General features: G+C 36.6%; 1 protein-coding gene across 19 annotated transcripts in view; it reads left to right on the forward strand.

Moving 5' to 3' along the window:
• The window catches only part of nfasca (neurofascin homolog (chicken) a), a 93,549-nt gene that overhangs the window by 38,809 nt on the left and 29,280 nt on the right, over positions 1-25,460 (forward strand). For 9 of the 19 annotated variants that reach the window (XR_007182103.1, XM_048172333.1, XM_048172332.1 and 6 more), the window contains 8 exons: positions 5,054-5,112; positions 11,759-11,932; positions 14,838-14,855; positions 17,852-17,957; positions 18,945-19,135; positions 20,225-20,347; positions 23,083-23,253; positions 23,593-23,640. Coding sequence is in view for 18 of the 19 variants with exons in the window: in XM_048172333.1 (XP_048028290.1) it covers positions 11,839-11,932; positions 14,838-14,855; positions 17,852-17,957; positions 18,945-19,135; positions 20,225-20,347; positions 23,083-23,253; positions 23,593-23,640 (751 nt within the window). In the remaining variant the exon portion in view is untranslated. The remainder of the gene's footprint in view (positions 1-5,053; positions 5,113-11,758; positions 11,933-14,837; positions 14,856-17,851; positions 17,958-18,944; positions 19,136-20,224; positions 20,348-23,082; positions 23,254-23,592; positions 23,641-25,460) is intronic. The other 10 variants (XM_048172342.1, XM_048172337.1, XM_048172340.1 and 7 more) reach the window with 3 other exon arrangements.

Consider the following 25,460-nt stretch of genomic DNA (forward strand, 5'->3'; position numbering starts at 1 on the left):
ATTTTTGGGTGAACTATCCCTTTAATAATATATGCATCTCTCCGATGATGATTAGATTTGAGATGGATTTGAATGATTAGTTTGAGTTACAAAAGAGTTTGTGTATGTGTGGTGAAAGTCTCTTCAAGAGATTCTTCATGTATGTATATGATGATACAAGTAAATATTCACTATTGGCTGTTCAATATCCAATATAGCCATCTAGCAATAGTTCAATATCCAGTAGAATTTGATCCTTCAGAAATCGTTCTAATATGCTGATTTGATGCTCAAGAAACATTTCTTATTATTATCAATGTTGAAAAGAGTTAATATTTTTATTAGATTTTTCAGGATTCTGAATTGAAACATCGAAAGAGCAGCATTTATTTAGAATAAAAAAAAAACTTTTGTAACATTATGAATGTCTGTACTTTCACTTTTGGTCAATTTAATGCATCCTTGCTGAATAAAATATTCATTTATGCCAAAAAAAAACCCTTACTGACTCCAAACAGTAATCAGCCGTCCTTTAAATAAGTGAAAGTATTTAAATGGTTAGTTCACCCAAAAATGAAAATTCACCCTCATGTCGTTCCACACCCGTAAGACCTTCGTTCATCTTCGGAACACAAATTAAGATAAAATCCGATGGCTCAGTGAGGCCTCCATTGACAGCAAGATAATAAACACTTTCAAATGCCCAGAAAGCTACTAAAGACGTATTTAAAACAGTTCATGTGAGTACAGTGGTTCAACCTTAATGCTATGAAGCGACGAGAATACTTTTTGTGCGCCAAAAAAAACAAAATAACGACTTTATTTAACAATATCTAGTGATGGGCGATTTCAAAACACTGCTTCATGAAGCTTCGAATCTTCACAAATCTTTTGTTTCGAATCAGTGGTTCGGAGCGTGTATCAAACTGCCAAAGTCACGTGATTTCAGTAAACGAGGCTTCGTTACGATTGATACACGATTCGAAACAAAAGATTCGTAAAGCTTCGAAGCTTCATGAAGCAGTGTTTTAAAATCGGCCATCACTAGATATTGTTGAATGAAGTCGTTGTTTTGATTTTTGCCACACAAAAAGTATTCTCGTCGCTTCATAACATTAAGGTTGAACCACTGTAGTCACATGAACTGTTTTAAATATGTCTTTTAGCTTTCTGGCCCTTTGGCTTGCTTAGTTGGGGACACTTGACATTTGACTTGACATTTGATATTCAACAGTATTCTTGACATTTATTCAACAGTGCTTCTGATCTGCTTGCATTGACACTATTCTTTAAGAGCTGCTGTGCAGCCAAAATTTATGTACCAGTTATCAATGTAAAGCTGCTTTGACACAATCTGCATTGTAAAAAGCGCTATATAAATAAAGGTGACTTGACTTGACTTGACTTGACTTGAAAGTGTTAATTATCTTGCTGTCAATGGAGGCCTCACTGAGCCATTGGATTTTATCAAAAATATCTTAATTTGTGTTCCGAAGATGAATGAAGGTCTTACAGGTGTGGAACGACATGAGGGTGAGTAATTAATGACAGAATTTTCCTTTTTGGGTGAACTAACCCTTTAAGTCTATGACTTTCATGCGATTAAGCCTTCAGGTCGTTTAAAACCAGTGCTGTCAAAAATGTGTTTATTTTTTATTTATTTTTCATCACAAGCTCTTCAGAGCATCATGACCCAGATCTTCTCCTTGCCGCAAGGATCCTCCTCGTGCCACCTTCAGTAGAGTAGGTCAGCATCTGGCAGCTTCCGGTAAAACATCCACACAGCTCTTGCCTCTTCTGCTCAGAAGGGTAGTGGTTTATGAATCCACAGCATAACTTTTATGCATAAATGTCTCATAAAGGTGTCATTTTCCAGATTTTTGCAGGTGTACATTATTTCTGAATTTATATCAGGTAATTGACAGTAATGAGTGGGAGGAAGAGGCAGAGGAGGAAGAGTTTCGGCTCTAATCAGGAAGAGGCAGGATTGATTTATCGTTCCCCTTAGGGCTGGAGATATGCCTCTTTCACTCCATTCCTTTTCCACCATCTTCATCCCTCCCTCCTCCCCCTACTTCCTCTCGCTTTCCACCTAACTACTTCTCATTCTGTTCCTCCATGGTCCCCCTTTTCTCCATCCCCTCCCTTCCCTTTCTCTGCCACCCCCTCCCTGCATCTATTCTCTCCATCCTCTCTCCTGGTATAACTAGGTCATTCTGCAACATTGAACCATCGCTCCTGCCAACCATGAGATCCACACAGCTCTGCAACCTTCTTTCTTACCTTCCCTGAAGTCTTCATAATGTATCTAATTTATTTGTCCTTTTTTTTTTTTTTTTTTCATCTTTAGGGCATGTTTTGGTTTCATTTGAAGCATAAGTGTGTCCATAGCCATCCACAACCAAGCTTTAGTAGGATGACATTGCATATTTTCTTCTATAAATCTCTGGACTGTTTTGGCCATCTGTGTAGGCCGTTATTACTATGGCCTTCTGACCTGTAAAGGCTAAAAAGGTCCGGTAATGGATAATGTCAGAGGTCAGACAGGAAGTGTATTCCATAAGGAGCAGATGTTACTGGAAAATATGAGATATTTGGGTGACAAACAGACAATAGATGTAAAACTAAAGAAGCTTGTAAACAATGCACTTCAAGGGAGGCAGAGAAAACCTTTTGTGGCAGTAGCGGCTCCTGATTAAAAATGGACTTAGCACCAGTTTATGATAAACCTTTTGTAAGCTTTATATGTAATTGTTGAACACACGCAGAACACTTTTGGCAGAGGTTGCATTGTTCAGCATAGCTCTGCTTTATGTTGGAGAACAGACATGACTTTCTTTTCCTGATTGGAATTCCTCCACAACTTGTAATACTTTAAAACAACATTCGGAGGCAATATATACTACATTAAGGCAATTCAGGGTTGCCATGTTTGCTAATTAAAAAGCCCGGTTGCTATTCAAAACCAGCCCAATCACAGCCAGACTAGCCCATTTTTCACCACAGATTTACGTTGTGGGGCGCTGTAGAGCTGGGGAGGACTCAGGCCTTATTTTTGTTGCAGAATGCTGAACAACTTTACAATTTACTATTGATTCAGTTTATATAGAGGTCTGTTTTGGATGAATATTTTGTTGGGGCACTGCCCCACCTGCCCTTACAGACGAGCCGCGACTGCCTCCTGGGAAGAGGTCTAGTGAAGTGTGAGCAAGAGACTGTTTATGATTGCGTGACTGACTGCTTGTCTGGTTTTCAACTAAAGCAGAAGTACAAACCACCTTCCTCCCGGCTTTTGTGTGTTGTTTTTGGTTTGACATGTCCTCATGTCTGTCCTTTACGTCAGAACTGTCCACATTTGTCACACAAAACTATACAACTGTTATCTTCACCATTTCAGATCTGACTATCCTGAAATGCCAGCTGTAGAGAGTCGTTTTCAGCACAATATGTCATTCAAAAGAAGGATTTCTTGTGTAGTATATTAGGCCACATTAAGTTTCTTGGCCGCTAGAAATAGCTTGTGTTGCCCATGTTATTGTCTCAGCAAGCCATATGATATATCATTCATGTTCATAGCACAAATGGTGTTAGGAATAGTGTTCAAATTATATGAAGCAAAGTATTGTAGACACCTCAGAACTGTGCAACTGGGAAAAGGTCTAGTGAAGTGTGAGCAAGAGACTGTTTATGATTGCGTGACTGACTGCTTGTCTGGTTGTCAACGAAAGCAGAAATGCAAACCACCTTTTTCCCAGCTTTTGTGTGTTGTTTTTGGTTTGACATGTACTCATGTCTGTCCTTTACGTCAGAACTGTCCACATTTGTCACTTAAAACTATACAACTGCTATCTTCACCATTTCAGATCTGACTATCCTGCAATGCCAGTAATTCAAAAGATGGATTTCTTGTGTAGTATATTAGGTCACATTAAGTTTCTTGCTCTTTCAATGTGACTACATTATCTTAAACAGTCTTCTGGGGGACTGCAAGGATGTTCTGGAGGTTGTTAATTGTTATGCATGTTATGTTGGTGTTTGGGGGGTTGCCAGGTGGTTGCTAGGGTGTTATGGCCATGTAGCTATGCATGGATTGCTACAAAAGGTGGTTGATAGGATGTTCTGAGTGGTTTATTGGGTGTTCTGAGCATGTTTCTATGAAGTTACTAGAGTCTTCTGGTTGGCTACGTACTGTCCGACGTAAAAATAGCCCACTGCCAAGTCTCCCTGATATTTTGGCCACTAGAAATAGCTTGAGTCACTCCCTCAATATAAATCTGTGGGATTATTTTGCCCATTTTATTGTCTACCAGGCAATAAAAGTTATGGCACCCCTCTCCTCAGCAAGTCATATGATATATCAGTCATGTTCATAGCACAAATGGTGTTAGGAATAGTGTTTAAATTATATGAAGCAAAGTATTGTAGACATCTCAGAATTGTGCAACTGGGAAATGTAATGGACACAGACAAGCTGTCCCCAAGTCGCACATCTCTAGCATGTCTTGAGCATGCTCACATCCACACAGTGTGTATTTCCTGTATGTTCTCCTACTCAGCGTCTTTAATGTCCGTAGAGATCAGTCTGTGCAGCGTGCCACAGGAGAACGAGCCGTCAGCAGGATTCACTCTCTATCAGCAGTTCATCCATCGCTCTATATTATTCACGTCACTCTCACTCTCTTATTTCTTTTTCACTGATCTTTCTCCTTCAATTCCTCTCTCAATATTATGTCAAGTCAGGAAATGCCTTATAGGCCTTCTGTTTGACAGAGGTCAAGCTCCCATGCCTCAGAGGTCAAGATTACACAGCGCTTGTCCAGAACTCAGTAATCTCAGCTGTGTTCAGGACCAGAGATTTTGATGGTATACTTAAGTGAAGTGTAATGCCTCATGTATGTTGCAGTAAAGCCTCATGTCTGCATGCAGAGGACAGTGAGTTTGGCTTCTGTTACTTTCTCGATTAAGTACCAGTATGTAGGTACAAACTAAAATTAGACCAATAATAATAAATGAATGCAGGTGAACAGAAATGTTTTGAAAATTATCATGAACTCCTTTTTTTTTGTCTTCACAGGTCTTAGAAGTCTCTGCCATCATCAGCCTTGACATTGGCCACATTTCCAACCCTTTTGTGTAAGTTTATACCTATTATCTTGATTGCTCTGCAGCTGTTATTTTATGGTCAGTTGTACCATTTATTGATCATTGGCCATTAAAAAGTATTTGATTACAGATTGCTGTGATTGATCTATCAGAATTAGAAATATCCCAGAGAGTCAAATTTTATTTATTTTGTTTTTTGTTTTGGTTTAGTTTGGTTTATTTAGTTTATTTTGTGTTTTGTTTTGTTTTGTTTTGTTTATTTATTTTATTTTGTGTTTTGTTTTGTGTTGAGTTTTGTTTTGTTATGTTTTGTTTTGTTTTGTTTTGTTTATTTATTTTATTTTGTGTTGAGTTTTGTTTTGTTATGTTTTGTTTTGTTTATTTATTTTATTTTGTGTTTTATTTTGTGTTGAGTTTTGTTTTGTTTTGTTATATTTTGTTTTATTTATTTTATTTTGTGTTTTGTTTTGTGTTGAGTTTTGTTTTGTTATGTTTTGTTTTGTTAATTTGTTTTATTTTGTGTTTTGTTTTGTGTTGAGTTTTGTTTTGTTTTGTTGTGTTTTGTTTTGTAATATTTATCTACTGCATTTATTCATTTAAATGTTGTTTAAAGTAGCTTACATTTTTTTATATCAAATGGCCCTGTTATGTCGCTGTGAACACTAATGGATGTTATCACATATACATACATGTTCTAGTGTCAACTTGGACATATAAGTAAACGGTACTGTAAAATCTCATGCCCTCAGGTAAAACAAGTGTAACGTTTTTCATGTCTATTGAAAGTGGAGTGTTAAAACATGCATATGGTGTGTGTAAGTGACAGCTGTAGGGGGCATCTAGTCCAGCATCCTCAGAATCTGTCTCAGTGAGGAGCAGTGCTGAAGGGGGCCCGAGGAGGAGTGAGTGGGGCGTCTGGGCGGGGAGGCACGACTCCGCTGAGGGTAATTGGCTGTGATGGGCATGTGAGTATTTATAGAATGGGAGTATGGGTAATGTGTGTGTGTGTTTGGATGAGAAGACTGCCTGGGGCTGTACTACCATCAGCACACTAGGGACATGAAGAGAGAGAGACAGAGAGATGAAACCCCAGACTGCTAGACCTTCAACCTACAGTGACACCAAGGACATTTGCCCTCACAGTGCCATTTAGTTTTTTTTTTATATATATACAGTTATGCGTCAAGTTGTTTTAATGGTTTAATGGTCATTTATGCTGCATTTAGACTGGAAGGTTATCAGAATTAGATTATTAATTTTAATATTGAAGTTTATTAATATTGACAAAATTTACTTTTAGAATGTGTGTGCATTTAAAATTTAAATTTTTTTGTTCTTGTAAAACAGAGCAACAATATTGATAACTAACCTTGCACTATACAGAGATCATCTGCATAAAAACGATATGAAATTTTGTATTTTTGAAAAATGTGGGCCAAGAGAAGCATATAAGGGGAAAACTATAAAGGTCCCAAAATGGATCCCTGGGGCACTCCATACAAGACATGTAGATGATGAGAAGATTGTTCCTAAATTTACAGAAAAAGTCCTGTTTTAGTCCAATCAGATGCCAGTCCCCTCCCACTAATACCACATGCAGCTGACTACCAAGTAATTTAGCAAAACAAGGTTCTACTAAAGCCTGATTTTTGTTGCCCCGTCTTACGGCATTACTCTATGAACACCACCAAACATAACATTATTGTCTATGTGTTTGTCCTTAGAAATAGTGAAATCAAACATCAAAAGAAGTCACTTAATGTTAATGTACATTTCTTCAAAATATTGATTTATATGTAGCTATTGCAAATAAATTAATGTGTTCTTCACCTGATATTCACTTCTGGACATATTCAAGATGCTCACTCATACCATTTATTACGCTGCATTTGACTAATTCAGAAAAGTAATTTAATGAAAAAATTCATTTTCATTCACGTGCTTCACATTACGGTAAAATATGTGCACCCTAGTTTTATCATAATGCTTATATGAGACAGTGAGGGCCTGTTTTTTCATCCATTTGAATATTGATTTATGCTATTTTCTTTTAATGTTTGGAAGAGTGTCAGCAAATTGTGCAAATCTCATTGCTAGAGATTCACTTTGTTTAGACATGCACAAATGAACAAATATATAGTACAGTGGATATTAATGACATATAATTGTGAAATATGAGAAGAATCGAATACAAATGTTTAGACTTAGGTCAGATGACCAGATATTGGATATGTTTAGATTTAGAACAGCATATGTGGCCCAAGTCAATACATAAAAAATATGATTTTTTTTTTTTTTTTTTTAATGTTTAGTCAAATGCAACAACCACCACATACAGTATCTATTAAAAGTGTAAATTGGCTGAAAGTATAAATGCAGGCATGTGTTTTTGATGTCTTGAGTTTTAGTGCAGCCATGAAATGCATCAAAACTATTTCAAAATGCATCACTTTTCTCTCTGAATGAGGTCTTCCAGTGGGTGCTGTTGCCATCATGTGTTAATAAGCTGTGATAACCGTGACCATTAACGAGTGAAGAGTCCGACACTATGCCCACTCACCTGCTCTGATGGAGCTCAAGTGGGTTTCAGGACTATTATGTTGTTAATCACTGTTTCAGTTCCACACTGAAGCCCACCTCACCCCACTCACTCCCCTCAGCCCAGAAAGCCATTTGGGTAAAAACACTTCATCTGAAAGTTTCTGTTGTTCTGCAGTAAAAATTATCATTTTTTTTCTGGTTGTTGATGAAAGGGTACTAACTTGAAACATGGATGCATCTAGACATCAATGCAAATATGAGCACACGGGCTGTTTAATTATATAGCATTAATGAATCCCAGAATGCAGTTGATGAGCTGGTGTTTGCATAATTAAATGTGAGGTCTAATTTGAAATAATTTAACTAAGGGTAAGAGTTAACAAGGGTCTAGCTGTGATTTCAAGATGCATTTTTTCTTTATGAATATATCATTTTATTTCCCTTGCATATTTGTATCAAACAGCACTTATCTTTGTATCACTTATATCACTTTGAGCCTTGTAGTGTTTGTTTTCATGTAATTTTGTTTGATTTAATGTGTCACCTATGGATGCGCCAGTTTATGTCTCAGTTCTAATTAAACCAAATAATTGTCAGTGTTATTTTAGCATTATTTAGATACTATTATAGTATTTATTAATATTTTGAATTAGTTTTAGTTTTATATTTTCAGTAATTTAGGTAACTTCTTTTATTTTAGTGAGTTGCCAAAGCAACATTTCTAATTTTCATTTAAGTTGAAGTTAAATATGTATTGCTTTTTTTTTTTTCTTTTTCTTTTTTCAATTAACAAAAATTAATTTTGATAGTTTTAGTTACTGAAAACAACACTGGTAATTGTAAAATATTGTAAATCAAGAAATAAAGTCACATTATGCGATGCAATTGCCAGAAATAATTATTAAGATATAATGTCACAATTACCTTTTTTTTTTTTTTAATAAAAGGTGAACATGGGCTTCCATAGTCAAGGAAAGATTAGTGCAGTTATTAGAAGTCATTGAGCTTTTCTTTAGTAGATCTTTTGTATCTTTTGCTTGAGACAGCGAGGCTCAGACAACCATTTAATGGTTCTGGTCAATTTTTTTTTATTTACCCCCAAAGGGAGTAAATAAATTATTTTCATTTTGCACTTGTTTTTGAATTACAGACCTTATAAATTAAATGAAGGACATCTACTCAGTGAGTGACTAACCCATGGCTTGTCTGGCCTTTGGCTTGAAGCGAACCCTGTTCCACCCCATCTAGGATGTGTGCCATGAATCATCGTTGGGGTCACAGAATGGGGCTTTAACACATGCTATTAGCCCACATGCTTCTCTGTAATCTCAATATACTACAGCTCACCGAGCACAAAGCACTTCATCAGATGTGTCTAAATCTCTATTTGCTCCATTAGAATGGACTGAAATGCCTCAGTAGGATTGGGGGTGAGACTGGCAATGCTGTTGGTTTTCTTGGGTCTTTTTATTGTATTTGGGTTAGGCCATTGCTGTACCGACATTCAACATATTGGGAGTTTCTCAGACAGCAGAGCCTGCCAAAGAACTCTTGCCAGAGTTTCATCCTGGAGGCATGTATGCTATATAAATGTGTGTATGTGTATGTATGCATATGTATCAGACCTATTATGGCAAGTCACTTTTACCTTGACACCAAAGTGGTGAAAGATTGAGCAGGTTCCTGTAATTGTGCTTATGGGATTCTCGGCAGCCAAAGAGTTTTGGCTCTTTGAAAGAGTTTGAACGAGAAATAAAAGGATACTGGGGTCCCTGGGCTGACAGTGACCTCTCTGGCAGATTTTTTCTGGCTTAAGCCCATCTTCTCTCCAGGCCTCAGACTGTCTCTCTTTCTAACCACCTGGACTCAGTTATGACGGGTATGATGGTCAGGATGAAGGACGTTTTTGAGACAAATTCCCTGCATCTTTCTAGTTTTTTTTTTTGTGTACTCTCAATTATTTGTCTCTTCACATTCACAAACAGTAAATGTGGAATAAATAGTTAAAAGCAGTGATACTAATAACTGTATTTTTGAGTATTATTAGGAAAAAAAAAAACAATTAAAGAGATAGTTCATCCAAAAATTAAAATCATCCCATGATTTACTTACCCTCAAGCCAGATGTATATGACCATCTTCTTTCAGTCAAACACAATCAGAGATATATCTTGGGGGGCAAGATTTTGAAGCCTAAAAAAGTGCTCCAGGGGGTTAATAAAGGCCTTCTGAAGCAATGGGTTTTTGTATGAAAAATATCCATATTTAAAACTTTATTAACTAAAATAACTAGCTTCCGGCAGGCAACCGTACACATACTGCGCAAGTCAACTTGTGCCACAAGAGTAATTCTCTGACCCGATGTATGATGCAGGATGTAGGAGTATTGTAACCTTAGACGCCAAACAAACTCAAGCTCCTCTTCTCTTATATCGAAATCCTCCGACGTTTCTCTTTAAAATTTCTCATTTTAGGCTTCTAATTCGTGACTGGTGTTTTGTTTTTCTCTATCCTTCGCGCTTCCATGTTTGTCATTGTGTCATCGGGTCAGGGGTTACTCTTCCGCCGCAAATTGATGCGTACGACCATCTGCCGGAAGCTAGATATTATAGTTAAAGTTTTACATCTGAATATATTTCTTACAAAAACCCATCACCTTGCTTCAGAAGGCCTTTATTAACTCCATGGAGCCATATATATATATATATATATATATATATATATATATATATATATATATATATATATATATATATATATATATATATATATATATATAATATTTTTTTTTTTTATGATGGATGGATACATGTTTTAGGCCTTCAAAATCTTGCCCTCCATTCACTACCATTATAAAGCTTGGAAGAGCCAGGATATTTTTACAATATATCTCAGATTGTGTTCATCTGAAAGAAGATAGTCATATACACCTAGGATGGCTTGAGGGTGAGTAAATCATGGGATAATTTTCATTTTTGGGTGAACTATCTCTTTCCCCATCACTGATTCACACATCTAGTATTTAATGTTACAGTACAATCAGTTTTAGCCCTTCTTGACTGAGTGACATGAAGCGGAGGCATGTGTTATCGTCCCTTGGGGCAGATGAGGTACTTTGAACTCATGCAGCAGATGGTTTGTGTGCAGATATTTGATAATGATCACATCAGTGTGTTGAAAAAATATTGCACTTGATCCAATTCTCATTTTCCATCTGTTTAGTTCATTTCCAACTTTGACCTGACAGAGAACGTTCAGTTTGTAATATCTGATTAATCAAACAACAAACCAGAAGAGCAGAATGCTGGAATATCATTGTTCCAGGCTCATTGTGTTCAGTAGAGCGAAGAGAGAAAGGAGGCGGCGAGGTATATGGCGTGCTCTAACCACCGATCATGTTCCTGAAATTGCGTTTTTCGCATATAATAAAGGGTCTTGCTACCCAGACCACCCGAGGCGTGTGAATTATAGGGCCACGACTGCTCGTTTGCATAATGGCGCTAAGATAAAATATTCCAAGTAGATGGTATCTGCAGGGAAGTGTTTGTCACTGACCTCCAGACTGTGTGTGTTATTCAAGGCGAGAGAGAGAGTGCAGAGGAAAGTCTGGAGAGACTGTCAGGTTTATGAAGGCAAGATTTGACAGATGTACCAGTGCAGAGACACAGCGCTGCCAGAGCATACAGCTAAAGCCGGAGGAGTTAACGTCTGCTATCAGACCTCAGTGGTTTGCATTTTAGCCTTGTCCTCCATCTTGGGGTTCGGTGCCCCTGTCAAGGGAATTGATTGACCAGCAAAAGTCATTTTCTTTCTGGTTTAGAGGTTTGTATGGTGTTGTGTAGGTGTGATGCACTGATGCCGCATTCATCTCTAAGAGCCATTGGCTCCAGGGAATGCTAGTGTCAACTGCAAATGTAGGCCAGCTCAAAACCTCCACGCATACACAGCCCACGCCTGCAGTACACACTCACAACTGTGTATTTTAGCGTTCCTTGCAAAATCTGAATAAATAAGCCTCTATGAGAAGTCTTTTTTTGTTTGTTTTTTGGAAGGCCAGTGGCACCTCTTAAATGTCACAGTAATGTCAAAATGATTATTCAGTGAAGTTCCTTAACAAGCAGTTTTTCTTTTCACAGATCACACAACGCAGCTAAAAGTGTGCAACTAAATCAGTAGGGAGCTGAGACGGGACAGGTCAGCCAATCGGAGGAGAGAGATGTGGACGCAGGGGCGGTGGGCGGCACTGGCAGTGTTGTCAATAATCTTGCTGCTGTCAAAGGAAGCGGCTCCAATTGAAGTCCCACTGGACCGTAAGTCATTATTCAAATCATAAATTAAATATATATGGATCAACATATTTTGTTGATCCTGGAACAACATCCTTGTCTGAAAATTTTGCCCTAATCCTACCCATAACTTATCCCTAAAATCAGAGGAAAATGATAACTGATATAGAAGCACCTAACCCTGGTTGTAAGCCTAAACTTGACATAAAACTATAAACTTAAAGTCCCTCAAATCTGATTTGTTGATTGGGATGTTGTTCCACACAGCAAAAATCAACTCTGCTCAGAGTACATATGGTCCCTCTCTAAATAGTGTTAAAATAACACTAAAGCAGAGTTAAAGGTAATTAGATAATTAAGCAGTTAATTAAGTGATGATTTTGCATTAGTGATGAACACCTGCTGTTAACAAGCAAAATCACTGAAGAAAAGAGAAACACAAGAACTACAACTGACTTCAGTCCCAGCCTTATTAATTACTTAATTATCTCATTAACTTTAACTCTGCTTCAGTGTTACTTTAACACTATTTAGAGAGGGACCATATGTACTCTGAGCAGAGTTGATTTAACTCTGTGGATTTTACTGTGCAGGATCAACAAAAATGTTGATTCAGGAACGTCTATATAGGAACAGAGAATCACATGCATTCCCATCCCCCATCATATACGAACACACACATATTTAGATCTGCACAGTGTTCCACTTCAACTCTCAACATAAATTATATACTCTGCACTAAGTGTGTTTTTGATGAGGTTTTCAAATCTCTCTTTGCGGCTTAATGGGGTTATTGTTCTGCAATTATGCATTAAATAATAGACGTGACATCCATTTACAACTTTGCCATATATTTTTATGCGAGAAACAAGCTTTCAGAACCTGACTAAACCAATATTATTGGGATGTTTTCAGAGACAAAAACACAGCATTACACTAAAATGTAATGGTGGCTCTCAACTAGTTTTGCTTCAGGATCCTGATTTTACATTGGACATCAGTGCTGTGCCACAATAATTGATTATATTATAATACTGTTTTTACTAGTTTTTCACATTTCTACTACCGTTCTGTGAGACACTGGACTATATCATAGTCATACCATTTAAAAACATAATAAATGAGGAAAATCCATTATATCCGCACTGCATCTGCAACAAAGAAACCAATAAATCCACTCCGCCTTCTGTTGTCTTACCGCGTCTGTTTTACCCCTTTCACTTTCCTTCTAATAATAGCAGTCCAGGTTTGCCTTTAACTCGTATGAAAAATGATTTGAAAGCTCATACAGAGCGAGACAACCCCAGCGGCGCACAATGCTCACCAGCTTCAACAATAAAGGGAGATTCACTCTGACCAGGGGCTGTCAGCACCTCCCCAGCTCCCCTTCTCCGCCTGTATTCCCAAGGCGGCATCATTCGCTTTCCTTTCTCTTTTTCTCATTTTGCCTTTTTCTCACATTCCTTCTTTCGCATCTACTCACCCCCCTCTTTTCTCTAGCTTTCACTACAGGCTCTGGCCCTGTCTGTGTGAAACTCTATTGATCTGTGTAGACAGAGAAGATTGGAGCACTGATCCTGTCTCTGAGCACTTCATAATACCCCTCTGACCTCTTGACCTCTCTGAATGTATGCAGCAGCAGGGGCTACTGGGAAATGACAAGCATCTGATCACGCTATTAGCGACTGTGTTGTGTCTTCATCTGTACGCTTATACCAAGTAGGGGTGATCATTTTCAGACCAAGACCCAGTTTGGATAGAGAGACAAAGCAGTTACATACATATAAGATGAAATTGAGTTTATAATTCCATATTAATAAATGATGTACTTTATGATAAAAAACAAAAGCAGCACTATTGTGAAATGATTCTAGTTTAAAATTTCAATTTAATAGATTTTAAAATGCAATTTAGCAGATCTGAATTTTCAGCAGCCATTACTCCAGTCTTCAGTGTCACATGATACTTCAGAATTCTGATTTGGTGCTTTTTTAAGGCATGTATTGTCAGACCCCCCTTCAGAAAACCCCTGATCTAAAAGATGAATTGAACTTGAGATGTGACTTTTAGCATCTCTCCATTATTTCCCTAATGTTCCTTCACTCCTAATATCCCCACTCCCCAAATGTGATTTCTATTGACGAGGGTTGTCATCGGCTCCCAGCTGACCTTACACATGCGCTCACAGACACTAACACATATGTTGCTCATGACGTCCCATCCCCCGTGACCTTGCTTATGTGCTATGATTGATGTCAGATGATGAATGGCACAGAGCCAGAGATGCACCTGTCGGTATCCAATGAAAAGCACCACAGACACATGGATGCTTTCTGGTATTATTACCTGAGGATGAAGGTCATATTCCTTTAATTAGCAAAGCGCAATTCTTGACTCTTCTGATAACATACATCATAGTGATTGTGGTTATTATCGAATGTGAGCGAACCCCCCGCAGGGCCTGTCGCTTTAACCGACTGACAAAGAAAGACAGTCAAGATTAAATATGCTGTCATATGGGGAAGACAAATGCACTGATTATGATTTGCTAATGTGACAGTGATGTATTTTTGGTATGATGTTGTTGCTTATTAATATGCCTTTTCTTTTTTTGCTATTTTCTCTCCGCTTCATTCATCTGGCGGCCCATTAACAGGTAGGTTCATTTGTTTGGTTACTTTTTTTTTTTGGTATTACTACAGTGTGTTTAACATAGTGTTGTGTGTATAATAACTGTAGCAATTCAGTTTCCAGTTTAGCAGCCAATAACTAAAATAAATTTGTTTGTCTTAGAACTGTATTAAATGTTTTAATTGTTATCATCTCAAAGTCATTATTTAACATCTCCCATGTCTCCTCACTCTCTCTTTTAACTATTCCCACAATTAATCTGTTTTTCTCTTCGTCCGCCCCTCCTTGGAACTAACAGCAAAGATCCAGCAAGAGTGTAAGTGCTTCATTAACATGGATTAACTTGTTCATTAAATCAGCAGCTGGTTTTAATACAGCTTACAACAAAACTTATCTCATCAGAAATCTAAAGTATAGAATTATTGCTGTTGGACATTGCCTAATCTCTTACAATTAGAGCAAATATAGTCCACAAAAACCATTGAAAAGACCCTCAAACACAGTCTCAAGAGCACTCGCATAAGTTCACTGTGCTACTTCCGATAAATTATGAAGTCTATTATTTATTAAAGCTGATTAATATTCTAATGTAAGCCCAAGAGCGTGTCTGTTTGGCAGGCCATGTCTTTGAGAGGAAGGATTACTTCAGGGGTTTGTTAGCCGTGCCAGCATACCCACAGTTCAGCCAACTCAGCCAGCTAGAAGTAGAGCAGGAATCTTGTGGCTAATCGTGTATCACATTCAGTGAGTTTAATACAGTGAACACATAGGTTCAATGTGATGTAATGCAATAGAGTGCAACAGTGCCTGCCCACTTTTCGACGGCCTTTGTTTCAGAAGTATTTTGCCCATAAGTATGTTTTAAAAATTAATTTGAAATAGCTATAAGCCATGAACCAAACCATCCAGCTTCGAGATGGATCAAAACATTACAAACTTTGATTTGAAACAAAAAAGTATAAAAAATTTAGGCAAAAAGACAAAGTACAAGACTTGACGGTTTTAGGGAAAGAACTACAACCCCTAGAAAGCATTGTGAATGACAATCAAGATAAAAACTATGACTATTGATTTAAAGGTGCCCTCAAATGAAAAATTGAATTTATCTTGGCATAGTCAAATAACAAGAGTTCAGTACATGGAAATGACATACAGTGAGTCTCAAACTCCATTGTTGACTGTTACTTAACAGTCGGGATCATTAATATGTACGCCCCCAATATTTGCATATGCCAGCCCATGTTCCCGAACATTATGAAAGGCATTAGACAAGGGCAGAATGTCTGGATGTGCAGAGCTGAATCAACAGACTAGGTAAGCAAGCAAGGAAAACAGCGAAAAATGGCAGATGGAGCAATAATAACTGCCATGATCCATGATATCATGATATTTTTAGTGATATTTGTAAATTGTCTTTCTAAATGTTTCGTTAGCATGTTGCTAATGTACTGTTAAATGTGGTTAAAGTTACCATCGTTTCTTACTGTATTCACGGAGACAAGAGCCGTCGCTATTTTCATTTTTAAACACTTGCAGTCTGTATAATGCATAAACACAACTTCATTCTTTATAAATCTCTCCAACAGTGTAGCATTAGCCGTTAGCCACGGAGCACAGCCTCAAATTCATTCAGAATCAAATGTAAACAATATAACAGTATGCAATACTCACATAATCCGACGCATGCATGCTGCATGCATGACGAACACTTTGTAAAGATCCATGTGAGGGTTATATTAGCAGTGTAAACTTTGTTTATGCACTGTTCAAGGCAAGCGCGAGCTCCGTGGGCGTGGAGCACGAGAATTAAAGGGCCAGTAGCCCTGAATTGGCTCATTTATAATGATGCCCCAAAATAGGCAGTTAAAAAAATTAATTAAAAAAATCTATGGGGTATTTTGAGCTGAAACTTCACAGACACATTCAGGGGACACCTTAGACTTATATTACATCTTTTTAAAAAAAAGTTCTAGGGCACCTTTAAATGTGTTGATTATGTATATAGAAACAATATATACAAATATTTAAGTAGTTTGAGAACATAGGGAAACTGACTCCATGGCTGCATCTGAAATCATGGCTGCCTCTGCATACTTCCCTGCTATATAGCTGGCGAAAAACAGTATTTCGACAAAATAAGTATGTCAGAATTCACAGTACTCAAAAAAGAGTGGGGGAAAAGAACCCTACTAATTCCGATGAGATTCTGCAGTGTGCATACGATGGACACTTTACTATCCCATGAGGCCACGGGAGATGGTTTGTGAATGACAGTGAAGCGACGCAAATGACACTGGTAGGTCATGTGATAATGACAATATGGCGAATGTGGTATATCGGGATTATAACTACACACATTAATACTATATAGAACATACTTCTTTAGCGGTCACAAAGTGATTACTAATTCATAATAAGTACCTACTCAAGAGTATGCGATTTCGGACTCAGCCTGTGTCATTTGCAGTGCTTCATAAGAGTGGGCAGGCATTAAAGTGTTCTTCTGGTGTAATTTGCTTGTCACAATTTTTCTGATTGGTGGAGATTTCTCTCCAGAATCATGGGTAATGTAGTTTTTCCACAAGAATTCTGCAGTTAAGAACAATTATTTAAAAAAAAAACAAAAAAGGTGAAATAATGTAGGCTGATGGCTTCAAAAAGAAGCATATACTAGCCCTGCCATCGATTAACAACCTCATAGCTCACAGTATGTCTTTAAAGATACACAAGTTGCTGTTTAAAAATCAATTCCGCCATGGAGAAAGTGAATGATTTCTACTTCCAGAATCTGACTGTTGTACTCTATAGTCCATTGACAAAATTTGTGTTATGTAGCATAGTAGCTACTAGCTGAAGCGATATTGTGTCCACTGAATGTTGTTAGTAGCTGCATCCTACAATCTCTCACAACTTTTTGCGAGGCCCACATTGATTCTACACAATTTTTTAACACATTTTGTGTTTATTTTGGGGGTAAATTGGATTTAAGCATGGTAACATGATAAACAAAGCTGGTTAGCATGATGGCTAGCTGATAGCATATTCAAATTAGCCTGTATATTAAAAAAAAACAAAGCGGCAGGGAATTTGTATGTAATGAAAAATGAATAAGTGATGTTTTTCTATCAAAACATTGTCTTTCTATACTAATTGTCTATATTTTGTTACTAAGTGAATAGAATAACCTTTTGTTTAGTTTGTAGACAGCAGCAAGAAATGCAACGCTTGCATATGTATACATGAGATTGAGTTGAGTGTTCTTCCACAGTGCTGTTGAGATAAGACTCTCTGTCTCTGTCCCTCCCTCCACAGTGAAACAGCCCCCCACCATTGTAAAGCAGTCACTAAAGGACTACATTGTGGACCCCAGAGATAACATCATCATTGAATGCGAAGCCAAGGGGAACCCAGTGCCAACGTGAGAATGGATGAAACCTTTTTTTCTTTGTGCCGTCTCTGTCTTTTTGTCTCCATCTCTCACCATTTCTACATTTCCAGTTTGTCAGCAACAGTATATACGTCCATTTCCACCTAACTTCATCCTGTCCTTCTCTCTCTCATTCTTCCTCTTCTGTCGCCTTCTAATTAAACCCGACGGCCATTAGTCTCGACATGACAAAGACCAGCACATTTTTGTGAGAGTGACACCCAATGCCCCAACCTGACAGCGGAAATGCCAGTTTTATCCACCCTCCCTCCCGCTTGTACCCTTCTCATGCCATCAGATATGCAGGGGCGCTCACTCTGGCTCCGGTCCCTTGTGCTTGTTTGTGAAAAGCAGGCCTGACCAGCTCAACACAGTGTGGCCATTCAGATGGCCTGTTTTTGTTTGGTGGTCTGTTGGGCTTTACAAAACCTTCCACTCAGCCTGGTCCGCAAAACCATTGTGGTCTAATAATACGCTCAGTTTAGTGTTCACGCTCTCAGAATATTCAGTAGGTTAGAATAATGGCACCCGGTCAACTCCAGGCACGCAATCCTACTGTTTTTAAATTCGCAATGAAACGGAAGATCTGTTTTTGAAGACTTTGTTCTATAAATCGGATGTTGATTGGATGGATGCAGATCTGAATGCGAAGAAAGAGCAGGTTTATGAGGACGAAACGAGAAGTCTGTCCGTTCACTGGAAGATCGAGTATGACATTTTTATTAAATTTACAAATGATAAGAATCATATGCACCAATGAATTGTTCACAATGACATCAATAACATGGATTTAGAAAATAGAGTGAATTCATCCATGAATCAATTTCATGTCAACTTTGGTTTGGTTTGGTATTCATGTTCTTGTTGTTGTCAGTTTGATGTGTTTGTAAATCCCCTTATTAAAAAGCTCCAACAATGGACCTATTACATAAACAGCGTGAAGTTGGCTCAAATCCTGTTTGTGACCGGTCTCTGCAGGTTTCAGTGGCGGCGGAATGGGAAGTTCTTTAACGTGGGGAAGGACCCGCGGGTGACCATGCGGAGTCGTTCTGGAACTCTGGAGATCAGAAGCAGCGGGAAACCTGAAGATTATGAAGGAGAGTACCAGTGCTATGCCTCCAACGACTTTGGCACAGCGATTTCCAACAAAATCCTGCTTCGAGTGTCAAGTGAGGGCTGGTTAACTGTAATGTCAAAGCACAGCATGTACTGTACACAGCATGCTCATAATGCAAACTGACTGTAAAGGGATTGTAAATTCTGTCATCGTTCACCATCATATCAGTCACCATCAAGTTGTTTCAAACCCATATGACTTTTATTTTGGTTGTGTGTTGCAATATTCTTTATGTAAGTAAAGCAGCTAAAACAGCTTTATGACATTGACAAAAATGACAATATATGAGATGGCATGTGGGATTGTGTATATTGTAGTTCTATAGTTCTACTTCTTTAAAACATACAAATGCATTTGTATTTAAAAATACAATAGTGAAAGGTTAATGACATTTGTAGAACATTATGTGGAACACAAAATTAGATGATTTTGACATAGAAAATGTCCACATGATGCTATATTTCAAGTCTTCTGAAGTCATTCATAGCATTGACTTAGGAACAGACTGAACAGCCTTAGCTCTCATATATTATCTCTGTTTCAGCATATTCTAATTTTGCACAATGCAATTGGATTCAAAACATGCAGCAGTAATTGTCATTTGGAATCTCTGATATCAAAAATGCCATCATTTGAATAATCAGTCCGACATTCTGGTTTCTTCTTCATGCCAAATTATTATATGCTTTCAGAAAAATTGGGATATGTTGTCATATGGAGTCATACACTGTCAGAAAAAATGTGCAAAAATTTTACCTTAACAGCTTTTCACTGGGGCAGTACCCTGTTAAAGGGTCAACTTTGTACCTTATATACCACTAAAATGTTCGTATTAGTATGTTAGAGTTGTAATATGTACTAATATGTAGATATATGCTGTTGTGCTTTTCAGACAGACTACTATTATTGATACATTTATGGTGCTTTATTATAATTCTTTGGAGCTCTACAGCATCCCCTTTCATTGTAAGGAAAAAGCTAAAAAGAGAAGGGAGAAAGCAAGTCATACAGGTTTGAAACAACAGGATGACAACACATTTGGGTGAACTATCCCTTTAAAAGTAATACGCACACCATTTGCAATAGAGTGATGTCATTGTGATACATTCCCTGATCTGTTGAACCTGTCTCCATTGCTCAGAGTCTCCACTGTGGCCGAAAGAGGTTCTGGAGCCGGTGGTTGTGCGTGAGGGGGCATCGCTTGTCCTGCCCTGCAACCCTCCTCCTGGTCTTCCCCCTCCTGAAACCTTCTGGATGGACAGCTGTGAGTGTTGCTCATCGCTTCCTGCAATTGATTTTGTCTCATATCTTAACCTTACCCCTCCTCTCCATCACCTTGTCATTCAGTCTTCACCTTCACGCTCTATTTTAACTCTTCCTCAAACCTCCCTTTCACTTCCTTTTACTTTCTCTCTCTCTCTCTCTCTCATTCCCTCATTTTCTCAGTCTGTGTCCTCTGTACAGCAGTGTCCGTTACTGCATTAGTGCTGAGCTAATGCATGTATGCGAATCTGCACTACCTGACAAAAAGCTGAGAGAGCAGAAACAAGCATGGCACTGAAACATTTCAGAAGGCCTAGAATCAAGCAGCATAGACACATACACTACAGTGCATTTATCACACATCTTGACTGTGTTTGTCACCATTAGTACAGTGGTAAACGGCTCTTTTGAAATGTATCAGTGAAAATGAGAACAATTAAACATATGGACCTTATAGATGAAGTAACTTTGAACTTCGAAGCTCGAATTTCCATACTTTCATAGTATTGAGTATAGTACTCAGTTCAATAAAAAACTTTCTTGAACACTCTCTTCTATTTTCATTGGTCAAACAAACAGATAGACTTGCCTATGTTGTATCGAAGCCCATTTCTGCCACATAAAAAAAAAATGTTTTGGTAAATCATAATTATGACAATTGACTTGAATGTTATAATTATGACTTTTTGTGTCATAATTATTTGGTCATAATTTTGGCTTGTCACAATTTCAACTTATGTCAATGTCAATTTCGATTTATGTCATAATTGTGACATTTAATGTCATAATCATGACTTAGTATCTTATAATTTCAACTTTTTATGTTATAATTATGATTTACCAAAGCATAAAATCTTCCATCTTTCCATAATATCTTCTTTTTTTTTCATAAATGCTAGGCGCGATCAAACAAAGAAATGTTTTGATAGCTCCACAGTATTTACACTTTTTGGCTAAATTAATTTAAATGTATTCTGTATGTATACTGTAGTTATCTTTGCATATTAAAGTGGCATAAGATACAGTACAGTCCAAAAGTTTGCAACCACTAAGATTTTTAATGTTTTTAAAAGAAGTTTCGTCTGCTCACCAAGGCTACATTTATTTAATTAAAAATACAGTAAAAAACAGTAATATTGTGAAATATTATTACAATTTAAAATAACTTTGTACTATTTAAATATATTTGACAAAGTAATTTATTCCTGTGATGCAAAGCTGAATTTTCAGCATCGTTACTCCAGTCTTCAGTGTCACATGATCCTTCAGAAATCATTCTAATATGCTGATTTGCTGCTCAATAAACATTTATGATTATTTTCAATGTTGAAAACAGTTGTGTACTTTTTTTTCAGGATTCCTTGATGAATAGAAAGTTCAAAAGAACAGCATTTATCTGAAATACAAAGCTTCTGTAGCATTATACACTACCGTTCAAAAGTTTGGGGTCAGTAAGAATTTTTATTTTTATTTTTTTGAAAAGAAATTAAAGAAATGAATACTTTTATTCAGCAAGGATGCATTAAATCAATCAAAAGTGGCAGTAAAGACATTTATAATGTTACAAAAGATTAGATTTCAGATAAACACTGTTCTTTTGAACTTTCTATTCATCAAATAATCCTGAAAATAAATATTGTACACAAATATTTTGTACAATTGTACACATTAAATGTTTCTTGAGCAGCAGATCAGCATATTAGAATGATTTCTGAAGGATCATGTGACACTGAAGACTGGAGTTATGATGCTGAAAATTCAGCTTTGCCATCACAGGAATAAATTACTTTGTGAAATATATTCAAATAGAAAACAGTTATTTTAAATTGTAATAATATTTCACAATATTACTGTTTTTTACTGTATTTTTAATTAAATAAATGTAGCCTTGGTGAGCAGACGAAACTTCTTTTAAAAACATTAAAAATCTTAGTGGTTCCAAACTTTTGGACTGTACTGTATATATTTAAAAAAAAAAAAAAGAAAAGTATGAACCAATATTAAAATTGTGGCCAATAATAGTAAATGGATAACCTATAAAAGATGAAGACGTATAAATGATGACAATAAAATTCTCTGTTTTGTCTTAATATATTAAAGAATAAAACACTGAAAACTCAATTGTTTTAAGTACTACAACATAATAATGTACAGTATAAAAATAGATATTTATTCTTCAGATTTGCTAAAGATCACATTTAACAGTAATTAAATATTGAACTGTTTTTAAATTATTCGTGTTAATTATTAGATTAACTTTAAATGAGTGTTAGATGACAGCAAATCTAATCTAAATGTAAAAATACGGGAAATGAGCATGCATAATTAAATATACAATTACAACTGATACTATACATTAGAATCATCTCTAATATCATCTGGTACTGATATCATGCATTACCCACTTCACCTTTTAAGATACAGTCAAACTACTTTGCACATGAGATAATATCCATCACTAGAATTTCATGTGATCACTGTTTAGAAAACATCATTAAATCCAGACTCAATGTTGATTAGTGCAGAACGTCTTGTCTTCATCTCACACTGCTCTTTTCCCTTGAGTGACACATTTGCTGAGCCTTGTGATGTTTCAGGGCAGAAGAAGATATTCATGCCTGTGATTCTCACGCTCCTCTTGAGCATCATTTCTTCTGTTGCCTGTCGGCTATTACACATCAAATTAAGTTGAACAAATGAGTCTTGATTCTCTTCCCTTTTTTCCTCTCTCTACAGCCATTATGCCCATAGCACAGGACAAGAGGGTGTCAATGGGCCTGAACGGTGACTTGTTCTTCTCCAATGTTCTGGCTAAAGACGCCAACACTGACTATAGCTGTAACGCTCGCTTTGAGTTCACACACACCATTCAGCAGAAGAACCCCTACACCCTTAAAGTGCAAACAAGTGAGTAGAGATTTCTGATGATTCAGTTTATGTGTTATCTTTAATTTGATGTTGTTACTCTGATATGTTGCTGTGCTGATGTCTATGGTGAATACTGTGGTCCATCTAGTGGTGAGGAGGTAGTATTGCATCCCAATGAACATTTATCTGTGATAGTTGTCTTTTTGCTTTTTATTTGGATTGCCTTCATTGATTACTATCACAGTTTCAGTTAGATGTTTAAGGGACTTTACATCATTTGATTTAGTATTGTTCTGTTCTTCCCAGTTGCAATTAAGTGTATTTTTTTTTTCCTCTGTATTTGTCTGAATGTTGATTAAACTGCAACTTTATTCGCAGAGGAACCTTATAATGACACCTTTCTCAACTCCACTGATCTGTATGGTGGTGAGTTCCACACAGCTAACCTGTTTTCTGTGTGCTTCTGTAAAAGAACATTAACTGATTTAGCGCTGCTGTTTCTAACCACATACAGCAGAGGAAATGCAGAGATAGTGTGTCTGTTACATAAATACACAATGTAAAGAAGGATGTTCCACATAATATTTATTGACTGTAGAACTTACCGCTCTGTGCTTAGGTTACTTACAGTTTTTTTTAATACATCAGTCTAAGCCGTTTTTGGGGTCAGCTATTCTGTCATATTTTGAAGGAACAGTTATCAAATTTCTCTGGTAATTGCTTTAATTATCCTATATTACGTTGCTCATTATGGAGATATGGATATGGAAGTAAGGAGATTAGGCAAGAGGCAAGAGGTGCTCATTAATATTTCAGCAGCATTAATCCAATGGTAACCATGTGCAAATCCTCACATATGTTTCCAAGGATATGGCCTAAGGGTGGTACTCAATATATAAAGAAAATGGGTAAATCGCAAACCCTGTCAAAAACAAGCCATAGATCCTATTCCACCCCAAAATCAAATGGAGTATATATATATAATTTTTAATTTTTTTATTTTTTTATTCTCCAAAATTCTGGATGGTCTTTTTTTCATATTTATTTCTTAAATGGGTATATATTTTTCTATATATATTGGTATATATTTTTCTATTTTATTTATATATATTATATATTTTTATATTCTCATTGTATTATGATGAGAATTTTTTTTTTTTTTTACTATGATGTGTACATACTTTAATATTTAATATTCATTTAAATAATATTTTGTTTTTATTATTTAAATGTATTATTCATAATCTTTCAGTTTTTTGAATTAATTAATTTTTAAAGAATAACATGTTTATAAAATGTAATTATAAAATATATTTTATATATATATATATATATATATATATATATATATATATATATATATACGGTTCGCTTTGATTGATATATATATATATATATATATATAGGTTTTTATGTTTTTGTTTTTTTTAAGGTTAATTGTTTTTTGATGGATTTTAAGGTTAATTATGACCCATACATGTTCTTGATAGGCTTTTTGAGATTCACCCATAAATCCATTACGGCGATATTGTTAGGACTAGGGTTCACTGACAGACACAGGCTTATAAAGCTATCTTGGTTCTTGTCTCAAACATATAGTCTATACCAGGGCATTGTGGGGTCGCACTGACAGAGAACTGGCACCGCTGTCACCACAGACACACGTGACAGTGGCGTGAAACATGTGTTCCTGGCAGCTTCGTAGTCTAATCTCCCAGGCGTCATCCTCCCACTTAATGTCACCAACAATGGCTGTTGTCACTGCCTCTCCAAGAGCACTGTTTGCAATGCTAATAGCTGAGAGCTAATCTTACTGCTAGATATACATTACAATAGAGACTAATACCGCCATGCTCATCAAGTCTTCCTCAGGGAGAAGATTGTCCGTGTCTTCACATAACCAGGGTTTTATGTCCACAACTAACCATCTGTCTGTCGTCACAGCTCTTGATTCTTCTTTCATGCTTATGTTGTTTTTGCATAAAGATTTCAAATTATTTTACAGAAATACAACAACAACAGTGTATTATGTTGCCATTTGTTTGAAATAAGATATAACGTTCATAACGTTTTTTTTTTTTAAGAAATTAATACTTTTATTCAGCAAGGATGCATTCAGTTGATCAAAAGTGACAGTAAAGACATTTATGAAGTTAACAAAATATTTGTATTACAAATAAATGCTTTTCTTTTGAACTTTGTATTTACCAAAGTATCCGTAATTATCAATTATTATCAAATTATTA

Source organism: Megalobrama amblycephala, linkage group LG21 (genome assembly GCF_018812025.1).
Source record: "Megalobrama amblycephala isolate DHTTF-2021 linkage group LG21, ASM1881202v1, whole genome shotgun sequence".
Lineage (NCBI taxonomy): Eukaryota > Metazoa > Chordata > Actinopteri > Cypriniformes > Xenocyprididae > Megalobrama > Megalobrama amblycephala.